The 23,446-nt window shown below is 39.7% G+C and overlaps 1 protein-coding gene across 1 annotated transcript; it reads right to left on the minus strand.

Annotated features, from left to right (window-relative positions):
- Positions 1–9,840: 9,840 nt before the first annotated feature.
- On the minus strand, positions 9,841–10,807 carry DEFB135 (defensin beta 135). Its single transcript, XM_089912587.1, has 2 exons — positions 10,754–10,807; positions 9,841–10,386 (listed from the first exon to the last, which is right to left on the minus strand). The coding sequence occupies exons 1-2, from the start codon at positions 10,805–10,807 to the stop codon at positions 10,201–10,203; spliced, it is 240 nt and encodes a 79-aa protein (XP_089768713.1). The 3' UTR covers positions 9,841–10,200.
- Positions 10,808–23,446: the final 12,639 nt, after the last annotated feature.

A 23,446-nucleotide genomic window follows, 5' to 3' on the forward strand; every position in this document is an offset into this window, starting at 1 on the left:
AACTACAGTACAGACAGCTAAAGGACTCAAACATGAGTCAGGTCAAGCCTCTGAATCCAGCTGCCAATTTGCTGGAAATACGGAGGACACATGCTAATTTCTCCAAGAGTAGGGAAACACTCCAGGTTAAACACCCCAAGTTCTTCAATTTGAATGGTGGAAAATATTTGCAAATCATGTATCTGATAAGTGGTTAATATCCAAAATATATAAGGAACTCATAGAATTCAACAGCAAAAATTAATAGTAAGAATAATAATCTGATTTTTAAATGGGCAGAGGCCCTAAATAAACATTTTTCCAAAGAAGATATACAAATAGCCAACAGGTCCATGAGAAGATGCTCAACATCACTAATCACTACAGAAATGTAAATCAAAATTACAATGATATTTCACTTCATACCTGTTACAATGGCTATCATAAAAAAGACAGGAGATAACTGTTGGCAAGGATGTGGAAAAAATAAAATCCTTCTGCACTGCTGATGGGAAGGAAAATTTGTACAGCCACTATGGAAAACAGTATGGAGGTTCTTTCAAAAATTAAAAATATTACTACCATATGATCCAGTAATCCCATATCAAAAAGAACTGAAATCAGAATCTCAATGTGGTATCTGTACCCCAATTGTTTATTGCAGCATTGTTCACGACATTCAAGATACGGAAACAACCTAAGTGTCTGTCTACAGACGAGTGGGTAAAGAAGATGTGGCCTATATATACAATGGAAAATTATTCAACTATGAGAAAGAGGAAAATCCTGCCATTTGCAACAGCATGGATGGACATCAAGGGCATAAGTGAAATCTGTCTGACAAACAAAGGCAAATATTGTACTTTATGATATCACTTACATATATGTGGAATACATAAAAGCCAAACTCATTGAAACAGAGAGTAGAGTGGTGGTGGCCAGGGGCTGAGGAATAGGGTGATGGGGAGATGTCAGTCAAAGTATACAAACTTCCAGTTATAATATGAATAAGCTCTGGGGGTCTAAGGTACTGCATGGTGACTACAGTTAACAATACTGTATTACACACTTGAAAGTTGCTAAGAGAGTAGCCCTTAAATGTTCTCACCACACACACAAAAAAATGGTAATTTATGTGAGTGACAGATGTTAACTAATCCTACTGTGTAATTATTTTGATATATATATATATGTATCATTGCTTTGTACACTTCAAATTTATACAATGTTATATGTCAGCAATACCTCAATAGAGCAGGAGGAAAAACCCTCAACAATAAGAAAATGAACAACCCAATTACGAAACAGGCCCAAAATCTTAACAGACACCTCTCCACAGAAGTAGAAATAGCAGATAGGCATGTGAAAAGATGCTTCATATCACATCATCAGATAATTAAAAATTAAAACATCACCTATTAGAATGGCCCAAATCCAGAATACTGACAACAGCAAATGCTGACAAGGATATGGAGTAACAGGAACTGGACGAACAGGAAGAGAAAAGATGTGCAAGATCTCTTCACTAAAAGCTACAAAGCACTGCTGCAATAAATAAAAGAAGACCTAAATGACTGGATATACTATATTCATCGTGAATTGGAAGACTCAATACTGTTAAGGTTCAATTCTTTCTAAAATGACCCCGTAGATTCACTGCAATCCCAGTCGTAAGCCCAGCAGAAGTTTTGTAGAAACTGACAAACTGACTCTAAAATTGATATAGAAATGCAAGGGACTTAGAAGTTTTAAATGATACTGGAATAGAAAAAAAAAGTTGCACAACTAACACTGTATGAATTTAAGACTTACTATAAAACTATATTAAGAAAGGCAGCATGATACTGTTTAAAGACTGACTAACAGACTAATGGAACCAAATAAAGGACCCAGAAGTTGATCAACATTTACTGTCATTTGACTTTGTACAAAGTTGCCAAGGATATCCGAAGGGGAAAAGAAATCTCTTCAATACGTGCTGCTGGAACTGCTTAATATTCATACAGAATGTGGATATTTATTTACTTTGTTCATATGACCCTACCTCACATCATACTCAAAAGTGAACTCTAGATGTATCATAATAGAACGCAAAGACTAAGGTCACAGAAGAACAGAGGAGAATATTTTTGTGACTTGGGGGTAGGCAAAAGTTTCTTAGGACACAAAAAGTAATAACCACAAAAGGAAAAACATGTATAAATTTGACTTCAACAAAATTTAAAACTACTGATCACCAAAAAATACTGTTAAGAAGAAAAAGAAGAAAAAGAAGAATTAGGAATGCAATAATAAAAAGGAAAAAAGATAAAAAGGGCAAAAAATTGAATAAACACTTGACAAAAGAAATATAGACACTGCCAAGAATCACATTAAAAAGTGACTGTCATCAGGAAAATGCCAACTACAATGACGTGAGATACCACTACACATACCCACTCCAATGGCTAAAAATTAATATGCTGACAATACCAAATGCTGACAAGGATGTGGAGAAACCGGAACTCTCATGCATTATTGGTAAAAGTGTAAAATGTACAACCACTTTGGAAAAAGTTCTGAAGTTTTCCTATAAAATTAAATATACATCCATAAAATAGACTATCTGGCAACTTAAAAATGAAATACTAATACATGCTACAACGTGGATGAACCTTGACAAACTATACTAAGTGAAAGACACCAGTCCAAAATAGCATATATTGTATGATTCCATATATATATGAAATGTGCAGAACAGGCAAATCGTCAAAAAGTAGATTAGTGGTTGCCTGAGGCTGAGCAGGGATGGAAAGATATGGAGAGTCTTATGGGCTAAATTCATGTCCCCAAAATTTCATATAATGAACTCCTAGTACCTTGAAATGTGACTTTATTTGGAATTAGATCAACTGCAGATATAATTAGTTAAGATGAAGTCATTAGGATGGGCCCTAATCCAATATGACTGATGTCCTTATAAAAAGGGGAAATTTGGACAGACATACACACAAGAAGAATGCTGTATGAAGCTGATGGCAGAGGCCTACAAGCCAAGGAACACCGAAATTTCCTACAAACCCCAGAAGACAGGAGAGAGAGAAAAGGAACAGATTCTCAAAGCCCTCACAACCAGCCAACCCTGCCAACATCCTGATGTTAGACTTATAGCCTTCAGAACAATGAAACAATAAATTTCTGTTGTTTAAACCACCCAGCCTGTAGTACTTTGTCATTGTAGCCTTAGCACACTAATACAGGTTTTGCTACTGGAAAATGGGGTGTTGCTATAACAAATACCTACAAATGTGGAAATGGCTTTGTAACTGGGTAATGAGTAGAGACTGGAAGAATTTTGAGATGCATGACAAAGAGAGTCTAGATTGCCTTGAGAAGAATCTTGGTAGAAATATGAACATTAAAGGATATTCTAGGGAGGGCTCAGAAAGAAAAGGGGAGATCTGTAGAGGCGGCTTCAGTCATCTTAAAGAATACATATGTCATCACAAATAGAAGGTTAGGAATGATGGATGCAGTTCTGGTGAGGTCTCAGACAGAAATGAAAAACAAGAATCTGGAGGAAAGGGGATCCTTGTTATAAAGTGGCAGAGAATCTGGCTGAACTGTGTTGTTAAATGAAAATTAGAACTTGCAAATAATGAACTCAGGTGTTTAGCAGAGATAATTTCTAAGCAAAATGTTGAAGGCATGGCCTGGTTTCTCCTTACTGTTTATATTAAAATGCAAACGGAAGGAAATAAATTAAAGAGAGAATTGTTTAGAAAAAAAAAAAGAACCAGAACTTGAAGATCTGGAGAATTCTCTTCCTACCCATATTGAGAAAAAAAAAAAAAATGAGAAGGCACGCTATGGAGAGAACTCTAAGGGTGTAACTGGACAACAAGTGCTAAAGAGATTAGGTGTGCTTCCATTAGCCGAGGAATGCCAGCAAATCAGAAGCTAGGTGAGAGGCAAAAAAGAGATTCTCTCTCACAGCCTTCATAAGGAACCAACCCTGCTAACATCTTGATCTTATGATACAATGAATATCTGTTATTTATGTCCCCTGGCTTGCGGTACTTTGCTATGGCAGCTCTAGCACACTAATACAGCGAGTGACTGCTACAAGAGGTTTTTCGGGGAGTGATAAAGAAGAATGCTAAACTTGATTGCGGTGATGGCTGCACAGCTCTGTGAATCTATTCAAAACCACTGAATTGTACACTTTAAAGGGGTGAATTTTATGGCATTTTGGAACGTGAATTATATATTAATAAAGTTGTTTACAAAGAAAACTAAACTTAAGACTAACTTATGACTGAGAAACTCCACTCATAAGAATTTACCCAAGAGAAATAAAAGCTTATCTTTACAAAAAGATTAGCACGAGAATGTTCACTGTAGCTTAATCAGAATAGCCAAAAACTGGCAACAGTCCAGATGTGCATTAGGAAGACAATGGATTAAAAACTGCAGTGAAGTCACACAACAGAATACCCCTCAGCAAAAAAAAGGAATGGACTACAGATACAAGCAACATCATGGAAGGATCTAAAAATATTACCTCAGGGAGGGAAAATCCTTACACAGCACAGTACACACTCTAATTAGACACTATATGTATGAAGTTCTAGAACAAGCAAACCTAACCTGTGGTTAATATAAAACATAACAACAGCTGCTGCTCAGAAAACAGAAACTTGGCGGCAGATATCAACTGGAAAAGGACATCAAGGAACGTTCTGGAGTGATGTAAATATCATCTTGATAAGGTTCAGACTACAGGTGTATGCATTTGTCAAAGCTCTTTGAATGGCACACAAGACGTGCATTGCATGGTATATATTAACGTAAAAAGAAACTATTAAACTCTAACGACATCATTCTGAATTCTTAAGGACAAGTGTACTGATGCTTGTAACTTACTTGAAATGCATCAAAAAGTTAGATGGATTGGTGGATATGTTTTTTACATTGATAGAAATAAGTACTTTGTGCAGAGTTGGAGGGATGATATTGGCCTTAATCTACTGGCAAAAGTTCAGCTGTATGTGGGGAAAGGGACAAAAGGGAAAAAAATTTTTGCAAAGATTCCTGGAAGGGGAGAGGAATGCAGACTCAATAGAATGATATCTCTTCCTTCCAGGCCACATTAATATCTGCCTGAGTCCTGTGTGGAAAGAGGTTTCAGGAAATAGCAGTAAATGATGTTTTCAAAAGGGAATCATATGATCATCTCAGTACCTGCAGAAAAAGCATCTGACAAAACTCAACATCCATTTATGATAAAAACTCTAAGTAAAATGGGTATAGAGGGAACATAACTCAACAAAATAAAGGCCATTATGACAAGTCCACAACTAACATCAGAGACAACAGTAAAAAGCTGAAAGCTTTTCCTCGAAGATCAGAAACAAGACAAAGACGACCAACCTTGTCACTTTTATTCAACGTAATATTGGAAGTACTGGCCAGAGTTCATTATGCAAGAAAAAGAAACGAAAGGCATCCAAATTGGAAAGGAAGAAGTAAAACTGCCACTACTTGCAGACAACGTAATATAAATATCACATATAGAAAACTCCAAAGAGTCCACCAAAGGAGTTTGGGATGGACATCTACACACTGCTATATTTAAAATGGATAACAACAAGGACCTAATGTTTAGCACAGGGAACTCTGCTCAATATTATGTAACAATCTAAATGGGAAAAGAATTTGAAGAATAGATACATGTCTATGTATAACTGAATCACTTTGCTATACATCTGAAACTAGTACATTGTTAATCAACTATACTCCAATATAAAATTAAAAAATTTTTAAATAAAATTAAGAATTACAAAAAAAATGCTAAAACTAATAAAGAAACTCAGTAAATATGTAAGGTATAAAAAAATCAATATACACAAATTGGTTGCGTTCCTTTATGCTGATAATGAACTATACAGAAGAGAAATTTAAAAAACAATCCCATTTACAACTGCATCAAAAAATAAAATAAAATACCTAGGAATAAATTACACCAAGGAGTTGAAAGACCTATATAATGAAAACTACAAGACACTGATGAAAGGAACTTAAGAATACACAAAAAAATGGAAAGATATTCTGTGCTCATGGATTACAAGAATTAATATTGCTAAAATGTCCATACTAGGGGACTTCCCTGGTGAGCCATTGGTAAAGAATCCATCTTCCAATGCAGGGGATGCAGGTTCAATCCCCAGTTGGGGAACTAAGATCCCACATGCCGTGGGGCAACTAAGCCCACATGCCACACTATTGAGCTTGGGCACCTCAACGAGAGAGACCACATGCCACAAACTACAGAGCCCCCGTGCTCTGGAGCCCACGCACCACAACTAGACAGAAGCCCAAGCACCACGACGTACATCCTGCGTGCGGCAACTAAAACTCAACACAACCAAAATTAATTAATTAATTAATTAAATATGTTTTAAAATGTCCATACTACCCAATGCAATCAACATCAAAATTCAAATGGCATTTTTCAGTGAAACAGAATAAGCAATCCTAAAATGTGTATGGAACCACAAAAGACCCTAAGTAACCATCCTGAGAAAAAAAGAACAAAGCTGGAGGCATCAAGTTCCTTGATTTTAAACTATATTACAAAGCTACAGTAAATAAAAGATTATTTCATTGGCATATAAACAGATATACAGATAAATGGAACAGAATAGAGAGCCCAAAAATAAACTCATGCGTATAAATTCAATTAACTTACAACAACAGAGCCAAGAATATACAATGGGGAAAGGACGATCTCTTCAATAAATGTTGTTGGGTAAATTGGACAGCCACATGCAAAAGAATGAAACTGGACCACTATCTTACCCCATACAAAAAAATTAACTCAAAATGGATTAAAGACTTTAATGTAAGAATTTAAACCATAAAACTCTTAGAAGTGAACACAGGCGATAATCTCTTTGACATTGGTCTTGGCCATGAGTTTCTTAATCTGACACCAAAAGCAAAAGCAAAAATAAACAAGTGGGACTACATCAAACTAAAAACCTTTTACACAGCAAAGGAAACCATCAACAAAATGAAAAGGTAACATACTGAATAGAAGAAAATAATTGCAAATCATATCTGATAGGGGCCAACATCCAAATATATAAAGAACTCTTACAACTCAAAAGCAAAAAGCAAACCATCCAATTTCAAAATGAGCAGAAGATCTGAATAGACATTTCTTCAAAGAAGACATATAGAAGGCCTACAGGTACATGAAAAGATCCTCAACATCACTAATCATCAGGGAAATGCAAATCAAAACAATGAGATCTCACCTCACACCTGTTAGAATGACTGTCATCAAAAAGACAAGAAATAACAAGTGCTGGCAAGGCTGGGGAGAAAAGGGAGCCTTTTGCAGTGTTGGTGGGAATGGAACTTGACACAACAACTATGGAGAACTGTACACAGATTCCTCAAAAAATTAAAAATAGGGCTTCCCTGGTGGCACAGTGGTTGAGAGTCCGCCTGCCGATGCAGGGGACGCGGGTTCGTGCCCTGGTCCAGGAAGATCCCACATGCCACGGAGTGGCTAGGCCCGTGAGCCATGGATGCTGAGCCTGCGTGTCCGGAGCCTGTGCTCCGCAACGGGAGAGGCCACAGCAGTGAGAGGCCCATGTACCACAAAAAAATAAATAAATAAAAATAAAAGTAGAACTACCATGTGATCTAGCAATTCCACTTTTGAGCACCTACCAGAAGAAAACAAAAACACTCATGCAAAAATATATATGAACCTCCAGGTTTCCTGAAGCATTATTTACAAAGGCCAAGCTATGCAAACAACCTAAGTATCCACTGATGGATGAATGGATAAAGAAAATGTATCATGTACATACGGTGAAATATCAGTCGGGCACAGAAAAGAACAAAATATTATTTGTGACAAAACGGACCTCAAGGGCATTATGCTAAGTAAAATAACTCAAAGGGAGACAAATTATCGTATAATCTCTCTTATATGTGCAACCTTAAAAAAAAAAAAAAACAAGCTCATGGATACAGAGAACAGACTGTTGGTTGCAACAAGTTGGGGGTAGGGTGGGCGGGAAAAATGAGTGAGCTGGGGATTTTTTAGTAAAAATAAATTTAATTTTTTAAAATAATGCTATCAACAGGGCTCTCTATGAGACCTGAGACCATGAGCAGCATTGATTTGATACTCAGGTGATTAAAAAAAAACAGAACAGGAATATTTACCCCATCTCAATATGGATCATAGCACGAGGCGGGCTCAGTGAAGCCTACAGGGAATGTGGCAGCCCTTTCTTTTGATGTCTCCCAAAATACTGAGAGACATCAGTATGACTAGGACAGCAACAATCCCAGTGGCAGCTACAAAGGGAAGATGCCACCTTCCAGTCAAATTTCCAGTGGCAGACACCCCAACAAGAAAAGCAGGAAAGAATTTTTGGGGAGGTCACATACGACACATCCAAGGTTTCTCAGCAGTAAGGAGTGACGTGAGGTGGACAAGATGAGGAAGCACAACCCAGCACAATCTTAGCTCCATCACTATTCAGAGGCCTGAGGAAAATCATGTATCACAGATGCTATTGGCAGAAAAATGCAGGCTAGCCTATTCCACAAACACATATGGATGACATGAGCAAACAACAGTAAACACTGAAAGAAGAAAGAGAAGGGCAAGGGGAAGGGGAGGAAGAGACAGAGAAGAAGAAGAAAGGGCCCTGTTTATTGGTTGTAGCAGATAAGGAAGGAACCACCCGTACTACTTATTCTCCCCATCTGAGCAGGACACTCTCAAGAGGAATGTAGCTGACAGTAGGAATGATGTTAACGACACTGAAAGATGATTTGGCTGTGCATATAATCACCTTTGTCCTTTTCTCAGAAGAGCCAAAAGAGTCTAGTCCTAGCTCAGTCTTACGATGCAATCTGCTCAGGATGGGTACTTCACCCATCACGGCAGGTTTGTTTACAGCTCCCCGTCATGCTGGAAGCACTGCCTCTCTCTCATCGACTTAATTCCTCCTAAAAGCTACTCAAAAAAGAAGGGGGTTGAAGTGTCATTAACTCAAGTGATTTGTCTTGCTTAGGTTAATGAAATTTAAAAATACTTAAGAACTAAAACATTTTGATGGCCTGGTCATACTAAACAGTACAAAATTTCTGTAACTGTGCCTTGTAAACTATAACGTACTCCATATTTAAACATCAGTATTTTATCAATACGAATTTCACTTTATTATTGCCAATGTCAAATAATGAGTGTTCCTTAGGAGGTTCCCGAGTAGAAAAAGTTAAGACAATCCAGTAGAAAAACAGATGAAAGTCTTGAACAGTACATCACCAAAAAAGGATTATCTAAATGGCCAATAAACAAGTGAAAAGGGGTTCAGTTTCATTAGCCATCAGTGAAATGCATATGCCATTACGATATACCTCCTAGATGGAAAAAAGGGGAAGATAATAATAGTTGTGGAAAAGGATGTAAAGCAACAAGAACTCTCAGACACTGGATGGGAGTTGTAAATTGGTACAACCAATTTGGAAAACAATTTGGCCATATCTACTAAAAGTGAATACATGTACAGCCTATGACAGGAAATTCCATTCCTGGGTATATACCCACAGAAATGCTTGCATATAAGCCTTAAAAAGCATCCACAAGAATGTTCATCACAGCGCTATTTAAAAGAGCCAAGACCTGAAAACTACACAAATGACCATCTATATTACAATTTTCAAATACACTGTGGCCTATTCTCCAATGTAGTATTATACAACATGGAGAATGAATAAATTACAGTTACATCAAACAATAAGAATAAATGTCATTGAAATAATGTAGACCAGAAGGAGCCAGATACAAAGGAGTACCTACTGTATGATTCCATTTATATAAAGTTCAAAAACAGGTGGCAGAACTCCTGCCGTTAGAAGTCAGGCTACGGACTGTCTTTTGTGGAGTAGTGACTTGTAGTGACTGGAATATTATTACATTCTTTTTTTCATCTGGGTTCAGGTTACATGGACATGCTAAATTTGTGAAATTCATTATGAGGTTCACTTATGATTTTTACACTATTCTGATTATATGATTATTTCCATGGGAGAGACAATGAACGCCTCTAAATAAAGAGAAACACAGCCAACACAAAAACATCAGCTAAAGCCATCATTTTAATGGGATGGTACATCTGAGGAAGTCAGCAGGGGCCTCATATACAACTATTTCCCAACCATTACAGGCAAATACTTTTTGTCAATGCAGCACAGAACTGCCACTTCACAGAAAATATGAAATATTTCACCCGTTCCACATGATCTCTTGCAAACACCTTTTGTTCGCCAGCATGTATGAAACAATCTTCTTATGTATGCATTCGGTCCACTTCTGCCAACAAAAACAAAAATAAATGCACAGTGTTTGCAGGGTCATAAAGCTATGGATAAATTAGATTGAAGGCTACACTTTACAACTTTTTAACGGTAGACTGGACAGGATCCAAAGACCCTAGTCATGTTACAGCTGAGTGCCCCTTTTTCAGTTGCTCTTCAGTTATTTTCCACAGACCCTATTATGAATCCTTAGTTCCCATGGTCCCGACTCACATGAATCACTAAACAACTATGTACAGGCAAACAGGGCCCAGCAGATTCGCTTGGGAGTGTTTGTTATGGAAGAAACATTTACACCTCAAAGTAGACCAAGGAGTCCGTCGAGGTCCCATACCAGGAGACATGCAGGGTCTAGGATAGTAGCAAGGCAGTCTGAGATTACCAAGTGTCGGCTTGAAGAAGGAAAGATCACTAACACAGAATCACAGAAGCCCATGGTTCTAGGCCTGCCTTCCCAATAACATTCTATTGGACTTCTTGCTCCGTGCCTGACTACCTGCCTAGGCTTACTCACAGGTTAGTTGAAAGCATCCCGTGGGGTAACGAGTGTGAAATGGTTTGAAATACCTGAAACATGTATTTAAATCAATTGCTAGTATTTTTCCTAACCTTAAGACCGGGGTGCCTCTGGAAGCTGAGGGGTCAGGGAGGAGTGGTAAGGCAGGCAGTTTAAGAGGGTGAAGGTGGCTCTGAGTCACCTTACTGAACGACCCACTCTTCTGTGCTGAGCCTTATCAGTCCCTCCACCCAGCTGGCCCGTGGGTGTGAGAGTAATCAACGTGGTATGACTAAAGGCCACCGGCAAGCAAATGTGCCTTTCACATGCCCACTAGCCCTGGAGTACCTCTCGGAGGACAAAGGAGTCCAGTGGAGACACCATGTGTCCAGAGGTCCTGCCATCCAGGACAGTGGCAGAAATCTCAACACAATCCTCACCTGCCCTTTGAATACCTCACCTTTGGCCCTCAAGTGATACCTTTAAAATATGAAGCTTCAGGGCAAAGGGTAAAAGCTTTCTGCAGACTTTAGCAAATCACAAGCAAAGTCTGAGAACGTCCACTTCAGTGACTTAAGTGGACCCTCTTCAGCAGTGTCAAGTTGCTGGTTTCTGTCCAGAGGGCATAAATTCTGACCCCCTCACTGATGTTCCATAGGATCCCATCGTGCTTTGAGCTAACACCCTGGAACAACTTGCTCTCTCTGTTGATGCTGCTCAGCGTAAAGTCTGCCTTGGTTTCTAAACACGTGTGAAAAAATAATCCAGGTAACTGACTTGGGAGTGCAAGTTCTAAGAGTCCTAAAGGAACAGCCCCCTTCCCACTCCCAAAGCCTACCTGTCCTCTAAAGGTCTCACACTTTTGCACTGCCAATACGATCAGTCCAACTTTCCCTGCAAACTTCACAGATTCCCCAGACCAAAATCCAGAACCAATTTCTTCTTTGAAACTACTATGTGTCCTGAGCATTTATCTCCGTCCCCTGAACAGCCTGGAGCATACATCTCTGCTCACATCCCTCCCTGTTTCAACTTCCTTCATCCAAGTCCAGCTTCCTCCACTCTTATAGGACCTCATACCCACTTTCCCTTAACTGTTCATAATGCCACAGGGAGGGGATTCCGTTTTACCTGGTGGAACACAGGAGAGGCAAGACTAGGACCACAAGGACCAAGAGTGAGCTCCTCATAGCTGAACCAATCAGCAAAGAGACAGCTGACGGCAGGGGAGAGACTCTCTATGTAGCTCTCAAGACACAGGGAGCTGCATGACTAGTGAACCTTTTAGGAACAAGAACATCTGCTTGCTCCACTGAGCAGGTCAATAAACTAAAAGTCTGACTTGGAACATGATGTCTCACCATTAAAATAGACTTCCTGAGTGTCACTTGCAAACTGCATTCTCACCGTGGGAACGGCCCTGATGGCCTGGGAGGATGCTGTGTAGGCTTCCTTGTATCTTCACTGTATATCCATTTAACAAATGCCTACAGTGTGCAGAGAACTGTAAGGCTACTTTATTTAGCTGACAAAGTGTTTTCAGCAATCTCTCACCCTGAAAAAATAGAAATCCCAGGTAGGTATCATTCTCCCATTTTAAAAGCAAAGAACACGAAATTCAGGTGGAAAAAATGACTTGCTCAAGTTTATACGGATCATAAATGACAGCAACACAACTTAACGTGACACCTGTATACAGAAGAATTAAAGCATGCTCCAGCCCAGTTCTAGGGAAATCAGAGCTTCCCAGAGGGCAGGGCAAAGCCCTACAACACCATCAACATGAGTCTCCCATGCTGGGCAAAGTGGGATCTACAGAGAATTCGTGTTAGAACTCTTGCTTTGAGGGACTGAAGGTCAGAGCACTTGACAGTTCACCTGACGGTTTTCAACGTGTTTTAAGCTTAAGGAAACCTCTATCTGACCTTTATAGACAACATGGAACCCAGAATCAGGCAATCTGGGTTCAGATCTGGACTCGGCTTGATGAGCTTTCAACACGGCACTGCTCTGCCTCTCCAGACGTCACTTCTCTCACCCCTAAGACAGGCCGTAGAGACGCAGCTCCTCCAACTAGAGAGCAGCGGAGCCGGGGCAGCAAGCCACCCCTCCATCACTCTGCCCCACGCGCTTGGCGCCTCGTGAAAACTCACCTGCACGTGTATCACTTTGGTGGCCTCGTGCTTACCAGCTTCAGGAAGCCTGTGATGTGACTGCCCTTACAGAGCTGTGCAAGACCCAAAAACAACTGCAAAACAATCATTCAGTACAGAAAAGGTGAAAGACATGAGTTTGGGGAAATGATCAAGAGAGCATGGGTGCACTTCGGGACATGAGAACCACTTTCCAGACCGAAGCAACAAGTACAGCCAGAAAGGCATTCTTTCACCTCATCTGGCTCTGATCTCCTCTTCTCCAGCCATCCTCCTTGGCCTCCAACTCCACCCTTACCACGGTGCCCTCCAGAACCCCAATTCCTTCTACTTTATACCTTCTCCCCAGCACACCCTTCCACCTCTACGTTCCAGTGAAACGCTGGGCTCTCCTCGAGGATGCTGCTTCCCAGCAGCCTTTGGTGACCGGAGGTTATTCATCTGTTGAGGCTCCACACACCATGGAACAGGCAAGAGCATTTGCTAACAGCCTCATGCAGTTTCCAGAACAATCCCAGACATGATCTGACACCTCCTCTCCCTCACCCCACCCACACCGCATTGCTCAACAAACCTCACCAATCAGCTCACTCCCACCCACCCCTCCATCTGCATGACCACCATGCAGCTCAAGGTATCACCATCTGTCGTTCGACTGAGTAACTGGCCTCTTAACTGGCCTCCTATGTCATTTTTACGTATTTATCATTCCTGCTTCAGGTAGTTATCAAAATGACCTTTATAAAACTGGAACTGGATGCATTTGCCACGCGTAAAGCCTTTCACCGTCTTCCTAATGGGCTGAAGTACCAGCTGCTTACATGGACGCCAAGCTCCCCGACTGGCCCCCGACTACCTCCCCAGCCCTACTCCTCTCATTTGCCCACCCCCTCCCCTTGGTCCAACCCCTGGACTTCACTGTTCTCAAACACACCCCCTCACAGCTTCTACCCAAGCTATTCGCACATCCTGGAAATCTCCATCGCCATCCCCCAACCTTCACCTAACATGTACTCATTTAAAGAGATATTCTCAGTCATTTCCACAGAATAAATTTTCCTGAATGCTCCACACCTAAATCATATTCTCCCTCGTTAATTTTTATCACAGGATCCTTTTCCATTGTTAGCATACTTATGTTTTTCTTGATTTAGTATTTGCTCCCTCCACTTGACTACAAGCTCAATGAGAGCATGCACCACGCACATCACATGTATATGACATCACATCAACCAAACCCAAATTTTTTTCTAGGGCACTGCATTAATTCCCTAGGGCCACCATAATAAAGCACTACAACCTGGGGGGCTTAAACAACAGAAATGTATTGTCTCACAGTTCTGGATGCTAGAAGTCTGAAATCAAGCTGTCTTCAGGGTTGTTTCCTTCTGAGGCTTGTGAAGGCAGGATCTGTTCCAAGTCTCTCTCCTAGCTTCCAGTAGCCCCTGGCATTCCATGGCTTGGAGATGGTGTTCTCCCTGTGTCTTCACATTGTCTTCCCTCCATATGTGTCTGTGCCTGTGTCCAGTTCTGCCCACTTATGAGGACACAGTCGTATTGGATCAGGACCCACCTTAACTCGATCATCTGCAGGGACCCTATTTCCAAATAAGGTCACATTCACAGGCACTAGAGGTTAGGACTCCAGCATCTTTGCACAGTTTAACCCATGGCAAACATTAACCTTTCATCTTCCTGGGTAATATCTATGACCCAAATGACATCACATCAAACAACTTTTTTCTAGGACACCAATTGTTATTTTTTTTCTTCTATCACACTACACAGAAGAAAAGTCAGCCACAGAGCTGCTTCTACTCCTGGGCTTCTGAAAGCCACTGGAGAGTATCACACCATCCTGCAAGCAAGCTGAGAGTAGAAATTAGGTCCTTCCTTTCACTTCAGATGCTATTTGACCTCACCGCCCACCAGAGCCTGTCCTACTCTCAGCAGGTGATCTGGTTTCTGCTCCAGAAAAAAATAAACGTCAGAGGGTCTTGAATCATTTACCTTTGCACCCTATTCCCACCCACCTCACTCAATAAGCAACCATATACCTATAAATATATATGTATTTTTCCTCTTTTCCTTCTTCTTCAGAGGAATAAGTGTCAATTCTCCTGCCAAGTCTTATCCTTCCAGCCACGCTCCTAGCACATTCCCACCCATCTCTTAAGTTATGCTTTGTCATTAATCCCCCCTTTTAAAAAAATAAAACTTTTTTTTTTTTTACTTTTATTTGCATTTATTTTTTGCAGCATTTCTTCAGTTTCTTCTGGGATATCTTTTTCTTCTGTGCAACCTGCTCTTCTGCTTTAGAAACAATTTGTTCTTTTTCAGTAAGGATCATCTCGGTGGGGCTGGGAAAGCTCACGTATGGGATGATCCAACCATGAGCTCTGTAAGTCCTGCACCAAATCCTGGCGGCTTTGTTCACCTGGATGTTCTCAATGACCACAAAATCTACATTTAAGCCCTTAACTTCAGCATTACTCTCTGCATTTTTGAGCATGTGCAGTTAAAATTCAACACTTTTTTTGGGCCACCGACCCTGCGTCCAGCCCCACTGTTTGGCCTGGACACACCTACCAACTCCACCATTGTAATGATGGAATGGCGCAACGCGCAGGCTCAGCGGCCATGGCTCACGGGCCCAGCCACTCCGTAGCATGTGGGATCTTCCCGGACTGGGGCACGAACCCGTGTCCCCTGCATCAGCAGGCGGACTCTCAACCACTGCACCACCAGGGAAGCCCCACATTGCTTCTTTAAAGTGACATCCTTCAGATACTTGGTGGCTTTTCGGATATGCATACCTTAATGGCCTGGGCAGTTTCACAAGTGTTCTTAAAGTGAACACAAAGATTTGAACCTCCTGACTTGCATGATTTTGTGGGGTTTTCTGGGTCAAGTGAATAGCGAACCACTTTTAGAGGTCACCTCAGGCCACTTACTGGAAAAGGAATCAAAAAAATAAAACTTTTGGTTGTAAAATACATAAATAACACATGTACAAAAAACCCACAAGACAAATGTAGGGCTTCACAAATTATTATAAGCTTAACCCTATAGTAAACACCACCCAGATGATAAAACACAACTTTGTAGCCACCCAAGAAATACTTCTCTATACCCCCATCCCAATCATAACCCTCGCAAGTTACCACAACCCTTGACTTTTATTGTAATCATGTCCCTGAATTTCTTTCTATTTATGCCAACCAATTGAGCAAACTACAATTTACAAATCTTACAAAACTAAAATTTCATTTTGCTCGTTTTTTATTTGATATATCATTTGGTCTCTGTTTATCTGTGTGTTCTCCCTCCTGCTCTCTTACAATTTACCTGTTGAATAGCCTAGGACCCCTGACCTGCAGATTTACCCACAACCTGGATGTTCTTGACTGTGTACTCACGGTGACATTGAACTTGTACCTCTGTCCTCATATTTCCTGGAGATTGGCAGCTGGATCCAGAGGCTTGGTCAGGCTCGGGTTCAACCCCTTTACCATAACTACAAGTTTTCTTGTGTCTTTTCATCAAAATCTCATAATAGGGCTTCCCTGGTGGCGCAGTGGTTAAGAATCCGCCTGCCAATGCAGGGGACATGAGTTTGAGCCCTGGTCCGGGAAGATCCCACGTGCCACTGAGCAACTAAGCCCGTAAGCCACAACTACTGAGCCTGCGTTCTAGAGGCTGTGAGCCACAACTACTGAAGCCCATGCTCCTAGAGCCTGTGCTCTGCAACAAGAGAAGCTACCTCAATGAGAAGCCCACACACCACAACGAAGAGTAGCCCCCGCTCGCCACAACTAGGGGAAAGCCCTCGCACAGCAATGAAGACCCAACACAGCCAATAAATAAATAAATAAATAATAAAAATTTTTTTAAAAAATCTCATAATATCTGGTTGTGCCTCTTTTTGTGCTTTCAGTAATCATTTATACTTAACTCTCAGATCCATTAATTCATCAAGGGTTGAAAAGGGGTGATATTTTAATTGCCAATGGCAGTTTTTACAGAATAAAAGTAACAATTCTAAAATTCATATGGAACCACAAAAGATCCCAAATAGCCAAAATAATGCTGAGAAAGAACAAGAAAGCTGGAGGCATCATGCTTCTTAATTACAAACTATATTATAAACCTATAGTAATCAAAACAGTATGGTACTGGCATAAAAACAGGCACATATACCAATGGAACAGAAATAAGAGCCCATTCATATATGATCAACTAATATATTTCAAGAGAGCCAAGAACACTCAATGGAGAAAAGATAGGGAGATGCAAATAAAAAACACAATAAGATATCACTTCACACCTGTCAGGATGGCTACCATCAAAAAGACAAGAGATAACAAATGCACATGAGGATGTGGAGAAACGGGAAGCCTGATACACAACTGATGGAATGTAAATTGGTGCAGCCACTATGAAAAACAGTTTGGAAGTTCCTCAAAGATTAAAAATGGAACTAACAACCCCAATATTCACAGCAGCATTATTTACAATACCCTACATATGGAAGCAAACTAAGTGTCCATCAACAGATGAATGGATAAAGAAAATGGGACGGATACACACACACACACACACACACACATATATAATCAATGGCATACTACTCAGTAATAAAAAAAGAAATGAGATTTTGCCATTTGCAACAACATGGATGGACCTGGAGGGTATTATGCTAAGCGAAATAATTCAGACAGAGAAAAACAAGTATCATTATGATATCACTTATATGTGGAATCTAAAAAAGAAAACAAACAAATGACTATAACAAAAAAGAAACAAGACTCACAGCTATGGAGAACAAACTAGTAGTTACCAGTGTGAGAAGGAAGCGGAGAGGAGCAAGTCAGGGGGAGGGGATTAAGAGGTACAAACTACTATGTGGAAAATAAGCTACAAGGATATATTGTACAACACAGGAATTATAGCCAATACTTTATAATAACTATAAATGGAGTATAACCTTTAAAAAATTGTGAATCATGGGCTTCCCTGGTGGCGCAGTGGTTGAGAGTCCGCCTGCCAATGCAGGGGACACGGGTTCGTGCCCCGGTCCAGGAGAATCCCACGTGCCACGGAGCGGCTGGGCCCGTGAGCCATGGCCACTGAGCCTGCGCATCCGGAGCCTCTGCTCCCCAGCGGGAGAGGCCACAACAGTGAGAGGCCCACGTACTTCAAAAAAAAAAAAAAAATTGTGAATCACTATGTTTTACACCTGAAACTCACATAATATGGTACATCAACTATATTGTAACTAATAAAAATCATCACTAAAACTATTACTAAAAGATGCACTTCATAAAGCAGTAAATTAAGCCCAGAGAGAAGAAATAAGATGAAAAAGCATTAATAAGGAAATTATTTACATCAGAGAATATTATAAGCAACAACTATTAAAATAATAAAATATATAAATAAGTAATTTAGAGGTATAAAAATAAGGTTAAATTAAAATATTAAACACAACATGAAAGGCGAGCAGAAAACTACTGCACTAAAACATTCCAAAGTCTTTGAATTATTGGAAGAAGATGAAGATAATGATTAACTTTAGACATTTTTTAAACAAGTTTACTGGTTAAAAATAAATCTCTATTAGAATAAAAATAGAACGTGTAACTTCGAAACCAAAGGAAGCATAATCAGTACAAGCAAAAATCAATAATCACTTAATCAATAAAACGGTAAATAAAAAGCACAAAAAAGACAGAAATAAATTGTCACTTATCAAAGCAAATACAAATGGACGATAATTATCAGTTAAAAGAGGTTTTAAGATTGATTTTTTTAATCTGGCAATAACCTATTTATAATAAGAGTGAAAACAACACCGAAAGACAAAGAAAGGTGGGCTATAATAGTCAGAAAAAATAATGTCAATTCTAGCAAAAACTGCTGATTTTACATCCCAGTATACTTTCTCCTATTTTTCTTTAATAATCAGCCAGAGCACAGGGCCACTGGGGACTTTCATTCTTTAGTTGCAGTTGAGCAGTCCATTCACTAATGAGCTTTATGATTTCATATCTCTTAGCAGCCATAAATAATGAGGCCCACAAATTAGATGCACATTGCTGGGCAGAAACACCTAAGACCCTCCTGGTTTACAAAAATCAGGGCTCTGATATGTGCTTGGCTGTGTCCTTTAGCTTTGTTTTTTAATGCCATAAAAGTGAGCACCTACAGTACGTTTAGAATTATTATATCTTCCTGTTTCTTATCATTATGTAGTGACATTCTTTGCCTTTTTGCCCATAAACATTGTTATAGTTTTTTGCTTCAGATCCTCTTTTTGCTAATGTTCATGTCGCTTTACCAGGTTTCTATGAAATATAATTTTCCTGTGGTGACACTTAGGATCTGGTATAATGTAAATAATGGGAAACCCCAAAATAAAAGTGACTTAAATAAGATAGAATTCTCTCTCATATAAAGGAGACCTAGAAGGAAGTTGAAACGGCTACCAAACTGAGTAGCTGAAAACTACTAAATGTCCTCATATCTCTGATGCCACCAACAAGTCATGTTCAGCTTAGCCTAGGAGGAGACAATCTGCATCCCACAGCACCAAGTCGCTGAACACAGTGAGGAGCCTTTCTGTCTTTAAAAAATGATAGATAGAAGGTATGGACATGTACTCCATCTACCACATAAGCCTCAAAGTTAATATTATTTCAACTTTAGGAAGCATGTATTAGGACACAAACCAAGGAAAACCAATGTAAGATGTGTGGACTTCAAACCCATATCAATAAAACGCATTATTCTCTGGCCACCCCTCATCAGTGTAATCGTGATCATAAAATACTCCAACCGTGTCCATCCTCCAGCAGTGCATGAGGGGCTCAAAGTACTCTTGCTGCAACCCAGCTGACATAGAATATTTCAACCCCGTGATGACTGTTTCTCATCATAAATCAATATATTATGATACATGTTTTGTAAATAAATCTGATGAGCCTGGTTTATGTGAATCTAGACCATGGGGGATGGATATGCTTTGGGAGAGTGGAAAACCAAGACACAGACCCTGGATTATGGCAAATACACAAGTGTAATGAGTACCCCAGAGTCAGACCACTCTTCTTCACATACTGACATTACCTCTCCCCTCAACATCTGTATAGGCTTCGCTTGTACAATATCACTGTCTTATTAACAGTTCTATAGTGGACACTACCAGCTTGAGCAATGTTTCAGTGTAAGGGATAAGCCAACAGAGGCGTTGCCTAATGAGCTGACTGAACACTTGAAACAACCTTCTATCTTCCTTAACTCGAATCCTGCCCCGACATCCATCCCACACAGAACTGCTCAATGGGTCCATCCAAAAGACAAGTCAGACCTTCCCACGTCCTCACACTCCCTTCACGAGTGCCTCTATAATACACTCAGTCTACAGTTGTTAACATTTCACTCATGGGGGGAGGGATAAACTGGGAATTTGGGATTAACATATACACACTACTATACATAAAATAGATAAACAACAAGGACCTACTGTATAGCACAGGGAACTATATTCAATATCTTCTAATACCATGAAAAGAACCTGAAAAGAATAGATATATATATATATAAACCCTCCAGAAAGTAGGCAAAGAAGGAACTTACCTCAACATAATAATGGCCATACATGACAAACCCACAGCCAACATCGTCGTCAATGGTGAAAAACTGAAACCATTTCCACTAGGATCAGGAACAAGACAAGGCTGCCCACTCTCACCACTATTATTCAACATAGTTTTGGAAGTTTTAGCCACAGCAATCAGAGAAGAAAACGAAATAAAAGGAATCCAAATCGGAAGAGAAGAAATAAAACCGTTACTGTTTGCGGATGACATGATACTCTACATAGAGAATCCTAAAGATGCTACCAGAAAACTACTAGAGCTAATCAATGAATCTGGTAGAGTAGCAAGATAAAAAATTAATGCACAGAAATCTCTTACATTCCTATACACTAATGATGAAACATCTGAAAGAGAAATTAAGGAAACACTCCCATTTACCACTGCAACAAAAACAATAAAATACCTAGAAATAAACTTACCTAAGGAGACAAAACACCTGTATGCAGAAAACTACAAGACACTGATGAAAGAAATTAAAGATAATACAAACAGATGGAGAGATATACCATGTTCTTGGACTGGAAGAATCAACATTGTGAAAATGACTATACTACCCAAAGCAATCTACAGATTCAGTGCAATCCTTATAATACTACCAATGCCATTTTTCACAGAACTAGAACAAAAAATTTCACAATTTGTATGGAAACACAAAAGACCCCAAATAGCAAAAGCAATCTTGAGAACGAAAACTGGAGCTGGAGGAATCAGGCTCCCTGACTTCAGACTATACTACAAAGGTACAGCAATCAAGACAGTATGGTACTGGCACAAAAACAGAAATATAGATCAGTGGAGCAGAATAGAAAGACCAGAGATAAACCCACACACATATGGTCACCTTATCTTTGATAAAGGAGACAAGAATATACAATGGAGAAAAGACAGCCTCCTTCAGTAAGTGGTGCTGGGAAAACCGGACAGCTACATGTAAAAGAATGAAATTAGAACACTCCCTAACACCATACACAAAAATAAACTCAAAATGGATTAAAGACCTAAATGTAAGGCCAGACACTATCAAACTCTTAGAGGAAAACATAGGCAGAACACTCTATGACATAAATCACAGCAAGATCCTTTTTGACCCACCTTCTAGAGAAACGGAAATAACAAAAATAAACAAATGGGACCTAATGAAACGTTAAAAGCTTTTGCACAGCAAAGGAGGCCATAAACAAGACAAAAAGACAACTCTCAGAATGGGAGAAAATATTTGCAAATGAAGCAACTGACAAAGGATTAATCTCCAAAATATACAAGCAGCTCATGCAGCTCAATATCAAAAAACAAACAACCCAATCCAAAAATGGGCAGAAGAGCTAAACAGACATTTCTCCAAAGAAGATATACAGATTGCCAACAAACACATGAAAGGATGCTCAACATCACTAATCATTAGAGAAATGCAAATCAAAACTCACACCAGTCAAAATTGCCATCATCAAAAAATCTAGAAACAATAAATGCTGGAGAGGGTGTGGAGAAAAGGGAACCCTCTTGCACTGTTGGTGGGAATGTAAATTGATACAGCCACTATGGAGACCAGTATGGAAGTTCCTTAAAAAACTAAAAACAGAACTACCATACAACACAGCAATCCCACTACTGGGCATATACTATGAGAAAACCGTAATTCAAAAAAGAGTCATGTACCACAATGCTCACTGCAGCTTTATTTACAATAGGCCAGACATGGAAGCAACCTAAGTGTCCACTGACAGATGAACGGATAAAGAAGATGTGGCACATACATACAATGGAATATTACTCAGCCATAAAAAGAAATGAAATTGAGTTATCTGTAGTGAGGTGAATGGACCTGGAGACTGTCATACAGAGTGAAGTAAGTCAGAAAAAGAAAAACAAATACCATATGCTAACACATATATATGGAATCTAAAAAAAAAAAAAAAAAGGTTCTGAAGAACCTAGCGGCAGGACAGGAGTAAAGACGCAGACGAAGAGAATGGACTTGAGGACACAGGGAGGGGGAAGGGGAAGCTGGGACGAAGTGAGAGAGTGGCATGGACATATATTCACTAGCAAATGTAAAATAGATAGCTAGTGGGAAGCAGGCACATAGCACAGGGAGATCAGCTCAGTGCTTTGTGACCACCTAGAGGGGTGGGATAGGGAGGGTGGAGGGAGACGCAAGAGGGAGGGGATATGGGGATATATGTATACATATAGCTGATTCATTTTGTTATACAGCAGAAACTAACATACCATTGTAAAGCAATTATACTGCAATAAAGATGTTAAAAAAAAAGAATAGACATATACATTTATGTATTACTTAAATACTTCCCTGTATACCTGAAACATTGTAAATCGACTATACTTCAGTAAGTTTTAAAAAATGAAAAAGAATACATATAACTGAATCCCTCTGTTGTATTTGTGGAACACTGTAAATCAACTGTACTTCAATAAAAAATAAAATTAAATAAATTTTCACTCATGGTCCTTTGTAACCTGGCTCTACCTCCTTCTCCAGCCTTATCTGTAACCACCCCCCATGTTCTAGTGATACATAAATGTGTGTTCATACCGGCACACACCAAACTTTTCTATACCTCTCTCCCCCGATCTATGGATCTACTGATTGTTCCTAGAGCCCTCTTTCTTGTACTTCCTGGATAATCCCTACTTACCCTTAAAGATTCTACTCCAGAGTATCATCTCCTCCAGGAGCCCTTCCCTGTTTCCCTCAAAGCTCAGTTTCATGCCCCAAGTTTCCATAGCACCCTGTACATAAATCC

The sequence above is a fragment of the Delphinapterus leucas genome, chromosome 6, assembly GCF_059928025.1.
Source record: "Delphinapterus leucas isolate spDelLeu-1000000601 "Yukka" chromosome 6, BTC_Dleu_Yukka2, whole genome shotgun sequence".
NCBI lineage: Eukaryota > Metazoa > Chordata > Mammalia > Artiodactyla > Monodontidae > Delphinapterus > Delphinapterus leucas.

Excerpts from the sequence above, each read along its gene's own strand:
- DEFB135 (XM_089912587.1), bottom strand. The coding sequence starts at position 10,807 with ATGGGCTTCTGTGATTCTGTGTTAGTGATCTTTCCTTCTTCAAGCCGA. Across the intron at positions 10,387-10,753 it reads CTTCTTCAAGCCGACACTTG|ATTTTTGTTTTTGTTGGCAG; the intron begins GTAATCTCAGAC and ends CACTGTGCATTT.